A 19,026-nucleotide genomic window follows, 5' to 3' on the forward strand; every position below is an offset into this window, starting at 1 on the left:
GAGGTATTACCTAAATAAAGTAACTTTCAGGGTGTCTGGAGAAGAAGGATCTAGTACTGAATCAGACTGGGATTCCTTGTAAGCTTGATAAATAAAAGACACAAGAAGGCAGCCAGCATTTCTGCAAAATGAGAAGTTGGTATGGATGTACATGCACACAGGCACATGTATTTCATTAGCATACAGTGCTTGAGGACAGACAGCAATGCTGCTGTCTGATTTCGGGTAGGTTTCTCGAACTTTTTCATAGTGTGGAAATATAACCAGTCTTGAGCATCTTAAATGAACCCACCTTGTCGCATTTCTCCATGCAGAGGCCTTTCTAGCCTCATCCTCTCTTACCTCCTCCTGCCTCTCTCTGCCTTCTCTCTTAGAGCTCCATGGCCTCTGCAGTGTATCTGGAATTGGAATCTTGAATTGTAATAAGAGCTGAAGTAATCACAAGAAATACTATAGTAACTGCTAAGAATTAGTAGTCAAAAGAATCAAAAATATTTTATTCCTTTATTTGAAAAGAAAATGAAAAACTTCACCTGTTTTTCTAGTTTTCCCTCTGAGACTCTGCTAATTCTAACATGGATCATCACTCAGGGTAGCAGTTATCTTCCGGGTCTGCTTTCTTTGTTCTTGATGGTCCAACAACAATAATGTTTTCTCTGTGTGTGTGTGTGTGAATATCTGCTTTTTTTTTTTTAAGGACAGCTTACAAGTTGTACATTCATGGAAGTCTAGATTACCTTTCACATTTTCTTTCTGGGCATGCAAGTGATCCGTGATGAAACAGGAAGATGTTACCTAGTTTCTTGGCTGGATTTTCTCTTTATGCCTGAGTGGTACCTGACTGCTCATTTCTCAGTCTATCTAATCAATCAGCTTTGACAGGTACATTTCTCAGCCTAGTTCCCTCTGAGAAGAAGTATTTCTTAAGAGCTTAGGAAAGATAACTGGGCAAAGCAAATGGTCCAGGTGAGGCAGGAGGTGTGTTGGTGAGCTGATAATTATGTCTGCTTGAAATAAGAAATCTATAAATACACATGGTTAATATGTGCAGCCTCATGTTTCTGTAATTGTCCATTGCCATCCTGGCTCCTTCCTGATTGTGTGCATCTTTTTGCTGTGGTCAGCCACCTTAGATTGGAGCAGAAGCTGTGTTTCTTTAATGTTTGTACTATACCTACTGGAAATGAGCTTTAATCCTTCTTGGTGCTTCTACACACTTGCAAATCAAGGGCTGCGCTCTTGTTTTCAGCCCTGTGTGGTCATGTATCTTCATGTAAACGGGGCGCCCTCGAGACTACTGAAGCCCCAAAGCTAATCAATTTAATCTACCATATGAGACCCTGTGTCTTTTAATGAGAGCCTAACCTGATGATAACATCTGTAAGCACCAACAAAGTTTGGATCACCTGTGCTTTCAGAAACTGCCCCGGATCAGTCCATGCAATCTCATTGTTGTGAAATGACACAGAAAACAGGGGCATTACTGAAGAGAAGCACCGATCTGGTCAGTGGGATTTCTGAGCCCAGAAGCCAGAGGGAATTGTAACACTGCTCCACGCTTCCCATGAACATGGAGTTAAATCTTTGAGGGATCTTTGCACTTCCTTTAATGGGACGACCTTACAAGTATCTGAGGTTAGTTGGCTGTACTGAAGTCCCTTGCAAAGCTGCTCTTAACATTTCAGTGGGATCAAATTCATCCTTTGATTGCCAGAAATTCCTTTATGTGTGTTACTTCACTTTGTACATCCTTTTAGATCCGTGGAGTGCTCTTAATATTTACTGTTGCTGTAGTATGTCTTTTCTGAGGATGTCAGTAGACCTCACACAACATGAGATCTCACAGCATGTCTGTGGCAGTACTAAGTACCATAGGTTTCATAATTATAGCTGAGAAGATTCTGACAAGGACAAACCCATAAGACCTATTAAGAATCACATGAGAAAATATTGTCATTGGGTCAATAGTAAATAGGAAGTGTGGGCTGGATTAAAGGACTCCAGTGCAGATAGTCCAGAGACCCAGAGACTTGTCTTTTTCTCCAAAGTATGGGCTGTTGAGAAATGTAAATTTTTTTTTTTTGGGGGGGGGGGGGGAATAGACTAAAAATAAGGGAAATTTACACTGAAAATTACTGGTTGACTTCATCATGCAGCATGAACACTGATTTTTTTTTTTTTTTAATAAAAGATATAAATCTCGTGTCTTATATTTCTAAAACATTTTCATCCACATCCTTTTATTAAGGAGCAGTCCTTTTATGTCAAACAGTAGTTGGTCTGTTTTGTGGTGAACCATTTCTTAGTGACAAAAAGCTGATCCAAACTGTTGCTCCGAATTAATCATATCAATAGCTTTAGATAAACATTTTTGGAGGTATAAAGATGACAAGGTCAGTATGGCAGTTCTGCAAGGCTACTGCTTTTGATTGATTCTCTGAAAAGTTTCTGATGGCATGGTTGCAAATGGTACAGTAAGCTATTTTTTTAAAAAAAAGTTTTGCTTAGTGGCTGGAAAGGATGTCTTGTGAATCTGAAAGCTGGAGACCTCAAGTTCAACTTAATATTTATAGAACTGGTTGCACACAGACAGTGGTGGCATAGATCTCCCCGTGCTCTGTCATTTCTGTGTGTGGTGAATGGTCTTGGCACATAGTTAAAAGAAGAAAGGGCAGCCTTGTTTGTGACCCTTCTGACTCCAGCAGAGACGTGTCATTTAGGGAAGAGGGCTGTTGATGTGCATGCTTATCACTGAGAAGGAGCCTGCAGTTGCCCAGACCCAGCTGAAGACCATTTACAACCCACTGCCTGGTGTTTATTCCTGAACTTGTCTCCATGCAGTTTGTTAGAAGACCATGTAGAAATATGTTATGCAAGGCATATATATCTGCCTAAAAATCCGCTAACTATACAGAAAATAAAAAGGCTGTGTTTATATGTACAGGTTTTCATGTGGTTTGAGTTATCAGATTGGGGTTTTTAAAAGTGGCTACTCAGTGTTTTCAGAAGTGCTGGGTAGCTGTGCTTCTGACCCAACTTCAGTAGCAGCTGCTGTACCCTTTTTGTGGATCAGGATGTTCTGGCCTTCTTTGGCTTAAGGAAAGCAGGTGAGGTTATGGTTTGGTTGGCTGCATCACGCTAACAAAACTGGAGCTGAACTCCCATGCTAGTGGCTAATGTAACAGCAGGTGAATGCCAAGAGCTGCATTAAAGCAGCTGGTCTGTGTTCCCCAGCTGAGTTACTGTTTGGAAACCCTACCTGTTTCATGTGATACGTGTTAATCTTGTGACCATGGAGGAAAACTGAGTTGATCAAACCTTTAAGGTTCTAAAATCAAGGCAAATGTTGTGAACTCTGTGTCTTTATTTTTGTAGATATTTCTCTCTTGGAGGAAACCAATTCTTGGGCTTAACAACACTGTAAGTGTTAGACTGGGGTAGGAGACTTCACTGAGATTATTGTAGCTCTGCATTCATCACTGCTGACTCAGATAACCTTATCTTGAGAAAAGATTGAGGCAAAACAGAGGGACAACAGTGTTAAGAAGTGAAAAATGAAAAGACTTAATGTGAAATAGAAAAGACAACACTATGAAAAGAGAACTAAGATGTGATAAATTTACAAAGAATCTTAAGTCAAGTCCTGTCAACCTTTTTACAATACTGAAGAATGAAAATGGCTCTTACAACAATGAAGAACAATATTTAAAACCGTCTCTAGAATATATTTTAGTGCAATTCATCTGTTACTGTAAAATGCCATTGAGCACAAGGAGACAACAGGGTTCAGGACAGCTCCAGAAGGCACAGTAGAAGTTATTTGGACAACCAGACTTCTGGTGTCTATAATCCAATCTTTTCATTGCAGTGGTCAGCCAAGAAAAAGGTGAACAAAACCTCATTTTTAATTTCACGTTATGTCTTTATTTTTTCACGTTATAATGTTTTTAGGGTTTTTTGGTAGCGTGCACTTGGCTGGTTCTTGTCTGCCAAGAAGGCTGTACAGTTCACTGCAAAGTCAAGGAAAATATGCATAGAATACTGTCCATAACTAATATAAAGAAGTCTGTCTTTGAAACAAAGAAAGGTTTTCCAGTGCGAAGTTATGCAAATTGAAATAGAGTGAATATTGCCCATGGTAATAACATTTCATGGACTTATGCCTAGTTGCATTGTGATTTGCCTTTTGTTGTTTTTCTAAATAGAGAATATTGTTCCACTTATTTTTCTGTAGGTAGCTGTTTTTACAGCTCAGTACACTCGAGTAAACTGGTGTAATTTTCCTCTGTAAGTGGCTTTTTCTGCTACAAACATCGGCAAATTATACATTTCAGGTGCAAGATGGACTTTCATCTAACTCCCAGAACTAAGTCACTGGATTTTCTTGTGTGGATCAACTCGAGTTATTGTGCTCATCTTTAACTCCTCTGCTCAAAGGGGCTAAGCTATGTGAATCAATAACTAGAATATGGAACATTTCTGGATGACTCATACAGAATACAAAAGCTCTAAAGGGCTAGACACCTGGCCACTTTACCTCATGAAAATAGAGTTTTTATTAGAAAACGAATTCTTATATTGGGGACTGATGGTAAACCATGTCAAACAGTGGCATTTTGATACCCAGTTGTTGTTGCAATCTCAGCCAAAAGCCTCATCAGAGCCAGTTTTATTAAGATCTGTATGTTAAACAGTTCAGGAGTGCTGCTTTGGGAAAGTGAAGTGGGGTTTGCTGTGTACACAGTCTGAGAAAGATCTCTGCATCTGCTGCTCCTCAGGTTTTGTCAGTGCCCATGGAGCTACTGATAGATTTTTCACCTGGTCGCACATGTTAACGCTGGCTTGGCAAAGCAGTTTGGCATTCCTTGTTTCAGGCTTCCACTGGAGCTGTGTTCCTGGGGTGTTACTGGCTCAGTTAAAGTATATGTCATCCAGCTTGTAGTGAAATTCATGCTCTGTTTTTTAAGTGGCTTTTTACCTGTGCAAAGATGGCAGTCGTGTTGTCCAGGGCAAATGCGGGGGACTGGATAGACTCTAATCCTTCCTTAATCAGTTGTGATCATCCCACAGCTTAGCACTGTTATTTAGAGTTACAGAACACAATACAGAGTATTTGATTCTGTTTTTTTCATGTTCCCTTGGTCTTTGCTATCCTCTGGCAAGGGGTAAAGAGAACAATCTTTAGAAATAATGGTAAAGGCTGATTGCCTTTAGAGGTTTCTAGATGCCTTTTGGCACTGAGCCTTGAGACCACAGGGAGCAATGCTTTCCTTGCCCACAATCTCTCCAGGCTGTGTGCAGAGCACGGAGAGCTGACTGCTCCACATGTGGCTTCCATGACAGACCCTTGGGTAAGCTTAGAGGGAGTAAGCTCAGTTAAGACATCACGATACTTTCCCCAATATTTTCCCTTTAAGCTCAGCTTCATTTGAAGAGCATGCTTTAGTTGAACTGTCAGTTATGTGGCTTCCTTTAATTTTGCTGTAAACTTGGTTAACTTTGGCTTATTTTTAAGAGCAGAGCATGCCAAAAAGTTAAATTCTTGCTTAATTGGAATTAGTATGACCCACTGGGGATGAAAAAGAAACAGGTAGTCTTAGAGTTTGTCAGCAAAGAGAAAGTTTTAGTGGTACAGCAGCATGGGTAAACTTGCTCCCTGAAAGCACAGCCTGTCCCAGAGATGTGTGAAGTGTTTCAAGCAATATGAGTTAAACCTCTTTCCCTAATGAATTAAAGTGAATTAAGAGGAGAAGGAACATGGGTAGTGATGTAACTTTATCTTTGTGAAGGTTTTACTAGCACAGCTATGCTCTTCTGAAGAGTATGTTTAATTCTCTTAATTGACATGATGTTGGTACTACTTTAAGTGCTTACTAGAGCATGTCTCCCCAAATCAAATGTGCCTGCACATACAATTATTCAGGAACAGCTTCAAGCCTGGGCCAATTTTAGTATGAATTAAAGGGTATACAGGCCATGAGTTAACTGAGAAAAGGGCAAAGAAAATCAAAACAAGCCACTGGAGCAGTTTTCCCCCATGTAACTAAATCAGTTCAATTGTTACAGGAGACAGGGATACAACCTTCGTAAGCATCTGAGACCTGGCCCTTCTCATGTACTGAGCGACTCCCAGACTTTATTTAAATCTCTTCTTTAAGGAGTATTCCCATATTTAACTAACTGTGTGATCTATCCGGTTAAAATCCTTTCTAGGCCTTTAGTCAAGTATTTCTGACACTGTGGCCTATTTGAAGGGGACTGAAAACCCAGTGAAGAGTCTCCTATCTTTGTTTTTAAAGACTAGGTACTCTTATAGTAATACTTTATAACTCCAAGAGAGCAATACTTCTGTAAGTAGGAAGGTTTAGGTGGCTTTACAGCATTGCTTTGAAGCCAGTGAGGCACGTTGTGATTCAGTGGGTGAACATTAGTTCCTTCACCCTGTGCTGCACATGAATATTCAAGTGGTTTATGTTTTATGTAAGCAGAGACATGCAAATATATCTTGTCCTAAGTACAGGCTGATTTTTGTCTTTTGCTCTTTCCATTTAGATGACATTTTAGATGAAGCAACAAGGAAAGACCTTTTCACCAACACTTTCTGTAAGGTTTGTGGGGCCGTGCTGCAGTCTGAGTCTCAAAGGACATCACACTATAAGGTAGGCTGGAAAGGAGAATTTTTCCTAGCAAGCACTGGGACTTTGTTTGTTTGGCATTTTAACATGGTGTTATAAAAGCCTTTTTATAGTGTGTTTCTCAAGGCTTATGCTAGCCTTAGACATTAACCAGACTTGAATGTTGTGAAAGTTGTGGGTTCAGTGATGGTGAAGGGCAATCACCAGCATATTGCAGCATGGTTTTGGAAGGAGCTGAGCAGGTTCAGGCCGTGCTGTGTATGGGATTGAAGCAGATCTGCACCATGTGAGCCAGAACACACGTATGGCACGGGGCACTGCTAGCTATAGAGGATCGAGCTTGTGCCTCCTGACGCTTCACCCAGCGATACACACGTGCTGCTCTGTGCACTAGGTTCTGCTTGAGGCAGGTTGTATGAATGATGCTGAAGGCGTTTCTTGGAACAACTGTGTGCCTTGGGATATTGCTATAGGCAGGGGCAAGCGTGCTTTGTTTTGAAACTTGATCTTGAGGGGTTTGCAGGCACAGGCATGTCTTTTTCTTTCTTCTTAAAAATGTTTAAAATGTCATTTGCCGTCAGAAGTCTTTCTTGCTATTCACATTATTAAGACTCAGGTCTTGCAAGGTGTTGTATTTACTTACTTCAATTTAACTTAAGCAGAAGTTGTGCTGTCAGAACTTCACAGAGTTCAGACCCTCGGTCTGATCTTCTGTTTCTTGGATCCAAATCCAGTTGAGGATAATAGATGCAATTGTAAAGTTACCTGACTCCACCATTACAAATCAAATTGATGGAAATAACTGACTTTTTTTTTTTCTCAGTTATATTATCTAGCCAGTATGTTAGGACCCCCTTCTCTTTGATAATATTCTTATAATATCCTGCACTACTACTCAGAATCCTTAAAAGACATCTGAAAAGCATTAGACCAGAGAAGGCAAGTTACTACTTTTGCTTTGTAGGTTACCACTGTATAGGGTGGCATGTGGGTAAGTGTGTTACAAATGCAAGAATTTGAAGGTTATGGGTTGAGAGAACATCTAAGAATTAAATAATTGCATCTGAGGGAAGTATACGTTAACACCCAATTTTAGTTACCTGCACTGCTGTATCCTCAGTAGAAAGGTGTAGAAGTCTCCATAGACTGACTCCAAGCTGGAGATACTTTAACTCAATTTCCAGGGAAACCTGATTCTCTTCACTGACTGTACAGGGAGACTAGACTGCTTATTTAGGAAGGTAAGTTGAGTCGTGCTGCCTGTCATTCTTCTGGACACGGGACAGCCTCGATGTCAAGCCCCCAGGCTTAGTGGTAAAGGAGCACAAGGGACTCGCTCTGTGGCGTGGCTGCATTCCTTTCTTTACCTATTTCAGTGTCCTTGTTTGTAAGGGGACGTGTCAGGATTTCTGGTTGCCCAGAGTTGAGAGTAGATGACTCTGAGGGCTGCTTGAGGCAAAATGTTATGAGTAATGCTAAGTACTATATTATTGATTAAAGTATAGTATTGTTACATGAGCTGGTGTTTGTCCGCTTGTGGCTCTGCTTCATACAAATTCAATTTGGCAAGTGTTGAAAGCAGTTTTTGATGGATGAAGTCCCAGTCACTGGATATATCACTGCTTGGATCCTTGTTCCTGAAACAGGAATAATTCTAGTCTCTTCCCAGGGCAAAAAACATGCTCAGAAAGTTCGTCTTTACATCCAAATGCATGGTGAGAAAAATGAGAGGCAGGAGCATGGCAAACAGAAGAAAACAGATTGTGTCAATTTTCAGGTGACTATTCCCTGTCATTGCTAAATAAAATGTTTCTTTGTATGCTTCAGTGAATGCTTGTAACTGAGCTTGCCCTTATCTGGTTTCAGATGGATGGGAGTAGAGTAGTAGACAGAAACAAACACTGCAATCTCTGCAGCATGTGTTTTACTTCCCCAGTTGTTGCTTTGTACCACTACTTGGGAAAGATCCACGCCAAAAAGCTGAAGCAATTAGGAGATCAAGCCCGCATGCCAGCACCACAGCCTGTTTCTGGTAGGAACTAAATAGTTTGCTTTGCATGTGTTTTCCTGTCACTCTGAAACAAATACAGAGAAGTATCTTCCTACACTTGCCGTGTCTTTATGCCTTTCTATTCTGCTGAAGTTGTGGTCTTGTGGTAACTCCTTAGGTGAATAAACAAAGATACTACCCTGTGCAGCTTGGAAGCCGTGGAACCTTGCTTTCAAATTCCCTATCTTTTATTGACTGAAACTAAAGACAAATATTTCTGGCTTTTTTTATTAATGAAAGGCATTTATTGTTGTTATGAGAAGTCACTGCAGTCCCATCAAGATGTTCCTCTGGTAAATTAATATGATAAGAAATCCTAAAAACAGTTAGTCCATGCACAACACTTAACTGGTGTTAGTCCTGTACAACTTGCTGAACTGTATTTAAAAATGGAGCATAGTGTATGTGCTCTGAATGACCCTCTGCAGGGTATGTCTCTCGGACTCTATAAGGACCTTAGAGTGACCAGCCATCTGTCCTAGTTTTGACTGGGATAGAGTTGATTGTCTTCCCAGCAGCTGGTACTAGGATTCAGTGCGAGGATAATGTTGATAACACACTGATGGTTTAGTTGTCGCTCAGTAGCACTTATCCAAAACTAAGGATTTTTCAGTTTCCCGTGCTCTGCCAGCGAGGAGATGCACAAGAAGCTGGGAGGGAGCATGGCCGGGAGAGCTGACCCGCACTAGCCAAAGGGCTATTCCATACCACAGAGCGTCATGCTGGGGGTATAACCCGGGGAGAGCTGGCTGGGGGGGCAGGTCACTGCTCGGGCATCGGTCAGTGGGTGGTGAGCAATTGTGTTGTGCAGCACTTGTCTTTTCTTGGGTTTCATTTCTCTTCTTGTTATGTTCCTTTTCATTGCAATTGTTGTTGTTGGTTTTGTTATTGTTATTATTTTTTTAAATTCTATTTTAGTTACTAAACTGTCCTTACCTCAACCCACAAGTTTTACTTTTTTCCAATTTAGCCTTTCCTTTGCTGTCAGCAGATTTATCCTCTACTTCCCTGTCTCCAGCTTTACAGAAGCCATCAGCTGAGAAGCCCTTGCTGCCTTCAGAAGCTGGGGAGTCTTCATCATCGTCCAACACAAGGGTGAAATTAAATGATCCAGACAAGTACTGCAAGCTCTGCTGTGCTCCCTTCAACAATCCACTTGTGGCCCAGCAGCATTATGTTGGTAAGAAGCACAGAAGAAATGAAGCAAGGAAAAAGATATTGGAGGAGCTAGGAGACAAAGCTCTCCCTGCAGAATCCGGCACAAACGGTAAGCAGAGCTTGAGCAAGTGTTGTGATCTCTTGAGTGTAGCTTTGAGTGCTCTGTTCTGATTTGTTCAAAGAACTGCTCTGATATGTGCAAGGTTCTCCTGTGTTACAGAACAAGTCCATCTCTTCCTTTCTGCTTGGTCTATGAACTGCTAAAGTTCTGTCTCTGACAGCTGTAGGTTGGAAAATATTTCTTAGTGACTTGGAGACCTAAATCTAGTCCTCACCATTCTGCAGTCAGATTCAAAGGGTCATAGAAAATAGCCCAGTCCCCTAAATCTTAGGCCAGTATCAGTTGTACCTGTGTCATTCTTAGTATGCTCATCCACCTTGTTCTTAAACTATGCTAGAAACACCACAACCTTCATAAGAAACATCTACCAGGACTTACTGATCTTTACCTTCTTGATCTTAAAACCTTCTACTGACATTGAATTTAGCTCTCTCTGACCACAATGTATTTCTTCACTGCACGGAACAAGAAGCAATTGAATCATTTATTTCCTTTTTGTTGCGTTCTTTAAATAATTGAAAACTGAGGTCATGTCTTCCCCTTATCTTTTATTCATGAAACTGGTTGTCATAATTATTTCAATCTTTCCATATATGGAAATTTGTTTCCTAAACAGTCATTGTTCTCTAGCCTCCGGTCAGGGCTGTCTCCAGCTCAAGCACTGTGTCCAAAGCCCTGTTGCTGTGCAACTTCCATTAATTTTTGAGGGGGCATCATCTGGTCCTGTGCAATAGAACTGTCGATCCTTTCTTTAGTAAGGAATTCAAAATCCTACCTGATGGTCAAAAGTCACTGTTAGTATAAAACAGTGTCATGCCATAATTTAAACAAAATAATACGTTTCGATGCAAAGCAATAACCCACTAGAATTAATGCTGCATTTTGCTAATGGATAAAGCTCTTGGGTTTGCGTGGGGGAAAAGGTTACTCACTGGTTTCAGAATACTTAAGTCTATGAGATGACACAGCCTGTAGGAGAAGAGAAAATGACAACCTAGAAAACAGAAGGGTTTTCCTCATCTGACCTTACCTTATATTTGCCTGAGGCTTCGTGTACCATATTCATAATGTACTGCACTGACAATTCTCTCAGCATCTTCGCAGGGTTGAACCAACGCTGCACGAACATTTGAGAGGTAATGTTTAAACTGATCTTACGTTAATTAAATCTGGACTGACTGGATTGGTATCTGTTGGTGCTTGCTTTGGGTCAGGTATTTACAATAGTATTTGATTTTTTTCAGTACAGTTCATTCTCATCAGCACATGACAACAGTTTACTGGAATTATCTTGGATCACTTCAGTCATCAGAAATACTCTTTGTTAGTGTTTAAACTGTGGTTACACTGCAACTGTACACCTCACCAGCTCTCTTCATAAATATTCTAGTGTAAAATTGCAGTGGAGACTTTGTATCTGTCTTCAAACGTTGTTTATGGGAACACTGTGTTAGGACTCTTGCATGGGATGGGGTCATGATGGGCTTTGATTTTTGTCTTTCATTTGTAGTCTCTCTAACCTGCTGTTTCCTTCTTTTCAGCTGTTGGGGTTGGCTGGTACATGTGCTCCCTATGTAACGTCACACTTACATCTGTAGAAACATACCAGGCCCATGTGCATGGACACAAGCACCAGATCAAGCAAGTCAATAAGTCTTTTGTTACTATTCCTCTGTAGTCTGTACTTTCTAACTTCTTCATTAGCCCTGTTGTCTAAGTGACTTTGACTAGTTCATGGGGTTTTTGTTTTGCTTTGCTTTGTTTTTTGTTGTTTGGTTTACTGGTTTAAAGGGGCACTGTCCATTTAAATATAATATTTGTGACTGAAATTCAGTCTTAGAGTTCCCACAGTTGCATCTTCAGTGACAACCCCCAGGGTCAATGTCCTGAAACCTGTACAGTTTTCCCACTTATTTTGCTATCTGGGGATAGCAGCACTTGTTTTGGTACAGCATCTTCAGTGCTCAGCCTAGAAGGAAGTGGTCTGAACTTAAACATTCCTACTGACAGGGCAAAGAAGACTTTAATCCTGAGAAGTGCCAAGTCTCCATCAATTCTGTTGCTTTCACGATTCATCAACATGCATCTTACACTTGGCATAAAATCATTTATGGGATAGATGATAGCTCTTGTACTTCCCCTTTTACCCAGAAGAGTGCTTGCAGACTGTGTTAATGGCAATATGGATATTCTAGTGATTTAAGATGTACTTCTTAGAGATTGCTGTGCAGGTAGGCTAAATATCAAAATTGCTTACATGTTAAGCATTTTGATAAGACATGTTTTAAGTGGAGGTGAAGGTAATAATATAACCACAAGAGACTGATGTAGAACTGATATAATTTAAAATATTTGTTTAGTCAACAGAATTAGAGTCCCCAGAAACAGGAGTGTAGGGAACTGCTACAGGCCTATCTACAGTTTAACAAAATGAATCTATAAAGCTGGTGAATTAAGCCAAAACAAGATACACTTAAGGGATGGGTCTTCAGAGCAGCCCTTTCCACAAGGGATATCTTTGTCATCTAACCACTTTATCTTGCAGCCTGAAGAAAGGGAGAGTAGAATATAAACTGATAGGTAGTTTTGCCTTGGGAGCACATTTATCTTGTTTGGGGTTTTTAGCAATCCAGGTTGGTTGTTTCTGTTCTGTTTTGTTTCTGCAGTTTGCCTGAAATTACTGTATGCAACTGCTCAATAGAATGAATCTCATAAAGAAATTAGTTAACTTTATTACTTGACAGTCAGTATATAATGTAATTGCTTCTTATCTGCAGCTAATTGGAGATTAGTTAATAAGGCAGAATCTTATATTTTCTTTTTAAAAAGTAGTTTTAAAACTGTATGCAGTCATTTTAAAAGCATCTTATTCTACCTAGGTCACCAGAAACTTATTTGGTCTTCATGAAGTTATTCTGGATTTTCAGGTTTCACAAAGAGTAGAATCTGTTCCCTGTAACTTCAGCTTTAGAGATATGATCATGTGTAATGGGGTCCATGTAGTTACCCAGAACAACACACTTGGAATATGTTCTTTTTCTAACTCTGAAAATGATTTCTGGTTTTTTTAACTCAACAGATGCTAAGCAAATTTTTCAGTATTAATAACTAAGACTTTCTATCCAGTTTATGCAGAAAAACAGCACTTGACAATCTCAAGAAGAAATCAAAGAAAACAAAGAAAGCACATGACTCCTTTCAAAATGAATTAACAAATTACATTGAAGTTCAGAAAGCTAGAGGTCTAGAGCCAAGAATGTATTTAGGAAAAGCAGACGAGACAGAGTTTCAAGATAAAAATATGGAAGGAAGATGTGACCTTGGTAAGGTTATATCTTCGAACTTTAAGTATGAACAAGGCCAGTGTTCCAGCCTTTTCCCAGAAACCCAGTCACCTCCAAATACTGGGGAAAACAGATTGCCAAGCTGGCCATCAGCTTGTGAGCATGCACTAGAGAAGACACCTAATTGTTGCTATAACAAGGAATATGGTAAAGAAGAGCAAACATCTGAGGTGGCTACCATGAGAGATGAGAGCTTCAGCTTGTTGGTTGCAAAATCAAAGGACTGCTACAAACTTATGCTTGCTTCTACCAGCTCCTACAGAAAAGAACAGAAATTTCAGATAAAACATTCTGAGGAGGAAAAATGCATCGGTGAAGAGCTGAAGTATGAGAAAGAAGCCACAAAGCAGAAAAGAAAGAAAAGTGGTGAGGATACAGATTTTAGTAAAGAAAATGAGAAGCAAAAGCGAATTAAATTTGAGATAGACTTGGTAAATGAGAAGAAATCAAGACCTTATAAAGACAAAAGACTTAACGAAAACCCCGGTGAGAAAAAGAGAAAAAAGGGTAAAAAGAAGCCACAGACAGATGTCAAAAGAGAAGAGGAGCTACTTTGGGATGAATCTGTCTTGGGATATTGATAAAGATTTTGCTTAGCTTTAAAAAGTTGATTCTGTTTGTAGACTCACTTAGCCATTTTGTACTATACTATGACTTTTTTTTTTAAGCAAAGTTTTTGTTCCAATCTGAAAGTGAGAAAAATCCTGTCTTCTGAAATTTTTGGGCAGTAGGTAGGCTTCAGTTTTTAGTCATTTTACACATGCAGCGCCCATTGCAGTGACCTGAGTTTGAAAGTCTGTAATCTCTTCTGGAATATACCACAAATAAGGGTCAGTAGCTAACAGAATACTGTTGGAATTTCACCAAAATGTATAGCTGCTTTCTAATATGAATGGTGCCTACTGCTGAAGTTTCTGTTATTTTTCTGGGAAAGTACATAAACACTACAGTGTTCCCAGCCATGTCTGTAACCATTTCTCTGAAGATGTAACAGGGAAATGTGAAAGGCTTTTGATTTCAGATCCTATTAGCTGTTGGGTTTTGTTTGGTTTGATTTTTTTTTTTGTCACCCAGTTCTGAGTGGAAAATGAGTCTATTAAACATGCAAATGGTTGTCAGATCTGTGTTGACTAGTAGATTTTTCTCATAATCCTGATTTTTAGTTTAATTTAGGAAACATAGAGAAGGTGCAATATGCAAAAATAATTGCTAACATGAGGCTACGTTCTGCTTCATTCACTCAGTGTACAGAAGGAATGTTAGAATGAAGCTAGATTTTTTTGATCTGAACAATACCCTGAAAAATCAGTAACAGCTTTGTGTTTCTATTTTAAATGTCGTGTCGCCAGACCGTCATTCACAATATGGATTTACGTTATTGCGGCACGAGCATTGATTTCCTACATATGTGCAATTAATCAAGAAACTCAGATGATGGGGCTCAAGCTCTTGTGTTGCCCCCAGGACTCTCAGATGAGACCTTCAATAAGCCACGACACTGGAAATGCGTCTGTGTCTACAGGACCTGGGACAGGCAGGCTGCCCGAGAGAAAGTGGGGACTTGTGTTGTCTGTCTGCACTGTGCAGAGCTGAGGTTGTGTAGAGGATTTGAGGCCTGTGTGATGTCTTACTGAAGGCTGATGGACTGAGTAAATACAGTTAAAGCTCTGAAAAGTGATCATTTAAAAACAATTTCGTAAGACACCATTTAGTATCTCTCTTACTGTCTTCAGGTTGCAAGAAAGCTTTTTCTGAGCCTTGATGTGGGGTCTGAAAGCCATCACGCTGTTGGTAGGCATCACTCCGACTGCACTTGCCACTGGGTTAGTCTGTTTGTAGAGACACCTGTGCTGAGCTGCTGCTTTGGGTAAACCTGCCCAACTGAAACTTTCTGTTGTGGGTTGTTGTGGTGTGGGATGGAGTAGAGACCAGGCCCCTCAAGCCTTGAATTCTGTCTGATTTGCCTTAGGCTCAGTTTTGTGAGTATAAGTAGTAGGTTGAAAAGCTCTGGAAATAACGTAGTCTGGTTATTTTTTAAGGATTTGTGTTTTGTGGTTGATTGCAATCTTGGATTTAGATTTTTCCTGCTGCTGATAAAGTTATAAATCTGAGTAGTTAGCATCTGAGCCACCAAGTAACAGTCCATCCTCTAACAGACAAGCTTAACTAGATACATGTACAACTAAACAAAGCTGAGCAGGAACATGTAGGTGCCAATAACTCATTGGCCAGGAGTCTCAGGAACCTGAACGTGGAGGTCCATGGGGATTCAGCTTTAAGTTCAACGTGTGCATAGGGTCCTTGTTCTGGTCCCCTTTCCTAATCTCTCCTGGTCTTTGTTTGAGGCTGAAAATGCCTCTGCTTTCTTCAGTGGCTCTTTTTCCCCGCTCAGGAGTTACATGCCTTTATCTTCCCGAGGACTCTTTCCCTGGCTTTTCTTAGCCCTTGCTTGGCTGATGAGGGAGTCTGAAGTCACACATTAAAACTGCTTTTCTCATTATTTACTTGGCCAGGGAGTGAGTTCAAGCATAATTTACTTATGCTAACTGTTGATGACAGTTGTGAGCTGTTGTAAGCTGCCAGCTGCAGGCTGCATGTATTGTCCTACAGTGTCACTGGGGAGGTTTTCAAGCGCTCTCTCCTGTATATACTCTTTGCTGTGAGAGTAACATGGGCAACACTGCAGCTTGTCTCCCATCGAAGACAAATAATGAGTTTCTCTTCTCTCAGGATACCTAGTTTAGCAAACTAGGCATTGTAAGATCTCTCTGATATTTCTGCCACTGTCAGATAGGGCTGAACAAATACAACCAGTGTCTTTCACAATTATTAGTAAGGAACCCTTGCTCCAATATGGTCATTTATGCCTCCTTTCCTTGGGAAGTCAGTCTAGGAAACCAGCTAGACCTCCAGCAGACAGAAAGGCCATGGTATAATACTGTGCTTGTACACAGGAGAGAGATAATTAAAGGGAAATAAGCACCAGTTTACTTGCTTTTGAAATAAGAGTTGCACTTTTGGAAGTGAGAAGATGATGATTAACAGCTCTGACAATATGGTAAAAGCATGAGTTGGCAAAACAGGGAGATGTTTTTGTTTTTTTCAGTGATCCATTCCAAAATCTGTGCTGGATCTCCACAGCCTCCTTGCCCACTCACTGGGAAGTGGTTGCACAAACTGTATAGAATACCTCCAGAAAGGTTTTTTTGGTATCTAACATGAAAGATAAGATCCCCAAAGAAATGTTCTTGCCACATTTTGATTAAACAATGATTAATCTGTGATGTAAATGCTGCAAATGAGACATAGCAGATTCTCATCTAGCAAAAGTGACTTATAGCTCTAAGTAAGCGATATCCAATTTTCTAAGGTCATAAATAATGATTTTTGTTTGTGTTTCCTGATTGCCTTGTTCCTAGCCTTTCACATCTGTGCCAATAGTTATCTACATGCTAGACATTTTAAAATATTAGGTACAGAGATTGATGACTTTACCTTTTACTATAAATACGTCTTTCTTCACTTCTTAGTAGCAAAGGAATCCACACTGTCTGTAATGAAAGCTAATTCTGCTTATCTGTTCCTTCCATTAAAACTACCAAAGCATTATAATTCTGATTTGAGAACAAATTAAATCCCAGATCTTCCTGTCACATCGGAGGAGACAGACTTGCAGATCTGAGTGGAGACCCCTTGGAGTCAGTGGTGTTTTATGCAGGTACAAGCGTTCCCCTGTGAAGGCCTGACAGCACTAAATTTGATCTGTCTCATCTCAGTAAACCTTTGTGAAAGAGCTGCCGTATATCAGTAAGACAAGTTAAAACCATACATGTAGCTGAGCACAGAAGTGAGGTTAAAACTGTTGTTTAAAGCTGGGCCTAAGTGAAGACTCCTGCGTTTCAATTTTGGCTCTCTCCATGGTTCAGTACTGGATCAAGTACTGAATTATCCCAAGGCCTCTTTTTCTCATCTACAAATGGTGCAGAAAGGGAACTCTGGCAGATTTATTCTGCTCATGATGTGTCCCTGAAGCAGACTGCTGCTGCCTGTTTCCCCTCCTTTCTCCTGCAGGTTACTGTCCCTGGGACATCCTTGTGTCCCTGCATCTGCTATTCTTGTTCACAGGCAAACAGATCAGCTTAAACTCTCCATAAGGGCAGCTGACATGAAAGGGAGGCAAGGCCGCCCTTCTGCTGGAGCAGGAATAGCAAGAAAGCACTAGAGTTGCTTGTTCAATGAACATGTAGTAGAGCCTAAATGCTCATCTCTGAAAGAAGCTGTCACATTCAGTGTCCTATGAAAAGTGGCATGAATTCTGTTCTGCAAAATGCTGTCACTTTTTTATAGTTTTTCTTTTTTATGACTTTTTATACTTTGGTTTTCATGACTGGCTGCAGTATGTGAAAAATTGGTAGTGAGATCCTAGTGGGAGGTTTATCTGAAAAAGACCACAACTGAAACAAGACATCTCTTTCTGCATCCTGTGAAGTGAGCAAAAAGTTGTTTTCACAGTGGTAGATTCTCATTTGAAATCTTGCGATAAAAGGGAGAACCACTGAAGTCGCCTTATGTGCCCTGAATTCAGGCTGTGGTTTCAGCGAGGCACACTGGGAGCACTAACACCTGACAAGGTAACCCTGGCACTGGCCTGTGAGATGTATCCTTGTCATATCTAACCTGCTAACTTGTCCAGGCGTATTTCTATGAAGATTGAGAGGCATTCAGTTGAAATTGTATAAATTCTCATAGAAAAACTGGCTGCTCATGGCCTGGATGAGCAAACGGTCTGCTGGGTCAAGCACTGGCTGGATGGACGGTCCCAGAGAGTGGTGGTCAGTGGAGTTAAATCCAGCTGGCGGCCGGTCACAAGTGGTGTTCCTCAGGGCTCAGTGTTGGGACCATTTCTGTTCAACATCTTTATTGATGATCTCAATAGGACATAGAGTGTGTCATCAGTAAGTTCGCAGATGACACCAAGTTAAGCGGGAGTGTCGATCTGCATGACGATAGGGAGGCTCTACAGAGAGATGGATAGATTGGATCGGTGAGCCAACGTCAACGGGATGAGCTTCAACAAGGCCAAGTGCCAGGTCCTGCACTTGGGCCACAACAACCCCCTGCATAGCTACAGGCTTGGGGAGGTGTGGCTGGAGCTGTCTGGAAGAGAAGGATCTGGGGGTTCTAATTGACAAGCAGCTGAACATGAGCCAGCAGTGTGCCCAGGTGGCCAAGAAAGCCAACGGCATCCTGGCTTGTATTAGAAATAGTGTGACCAGCAGAAGTAGGGAGGTGATAGTCCCCCTGTACTCTGCACTGGTGAGGCCACACCTTGAGTATTGTGTCCAGTTTTGGGCACCTCAATACGAGAGGGATATTGAGGTGCTGGAACGAGTGCAGAGGAGGGCAACGAAGCTGGTGAAGGGCCTGGAGAACAAATCCTTGATTTTTTCAGGAGCGATTGAAGGAGCTGAGACTGTTTAGCTTGAGGAAGAGAAGGCTGAGGGGAGACCTCATCACTCTCTACAACTACCTGAAAGGACACTGTAGAGAGGTTGGTGCTGGTCTCTTCTCACAGGTGATTAGTGACAGAACAAGAGGGAACGGCTTTAAACTGCAACAGGGGAGGTTCAGACTGGACATTAGGAGAAAATTTTTCCCAGAAAGAGTGGTCAGACAGTGGAATAGGCTGCCCAGGGAGGGGGTGGAGTCACCATCCCT

General features: G+C 40.9%; 1 protein-coding gene across 1 annotated transcript; it reads left to right on the forward strand.

Moving 5' to 3' along the window:
• The first annotated feature begins 957 nt into the window (after positions 1-957).
• KRCC1 (lysine rich coiled-coil 1) lies at positions 958-14,404 on the forward strand. Its single transcript, XM_074821257.1, has 8 exons — positions 958-966; positions 3,046-3,082; positions 6,553-6,659; positions 8,305-8,412; positions 8,502-8,667; positions 9,704-9,953; positions 11,492-11,605; positions 13,091-14,404. The coding sequence occupies exons 1-8, from the start codon at positions 958-960 to the stop codon at positions 13,887-13,889; spliced, it is 1,590 nt and encodes a 529-aa protein (XP_074677358.1). The 3' UTR covers positions 13,890-14,404.
• Positions 14,405-19,026: the final 4,622 nt, after the last annotated feature.

The sequence above is a fragment of the Strix aluco genome, chromosome 4, assembly GCF_031877795.1.
Source record: "Strix aluco isolate bStrAlu1 chromosome 4, bStrAlu1.hap1, whole genome shotgun sequence".
Taxonomy (NCBI): domain Eukaryota; kingdom Metazoa; phylum Chordata; class Aves; order Strigiformes; family Strigidae; genus Strix; species Strix aluco.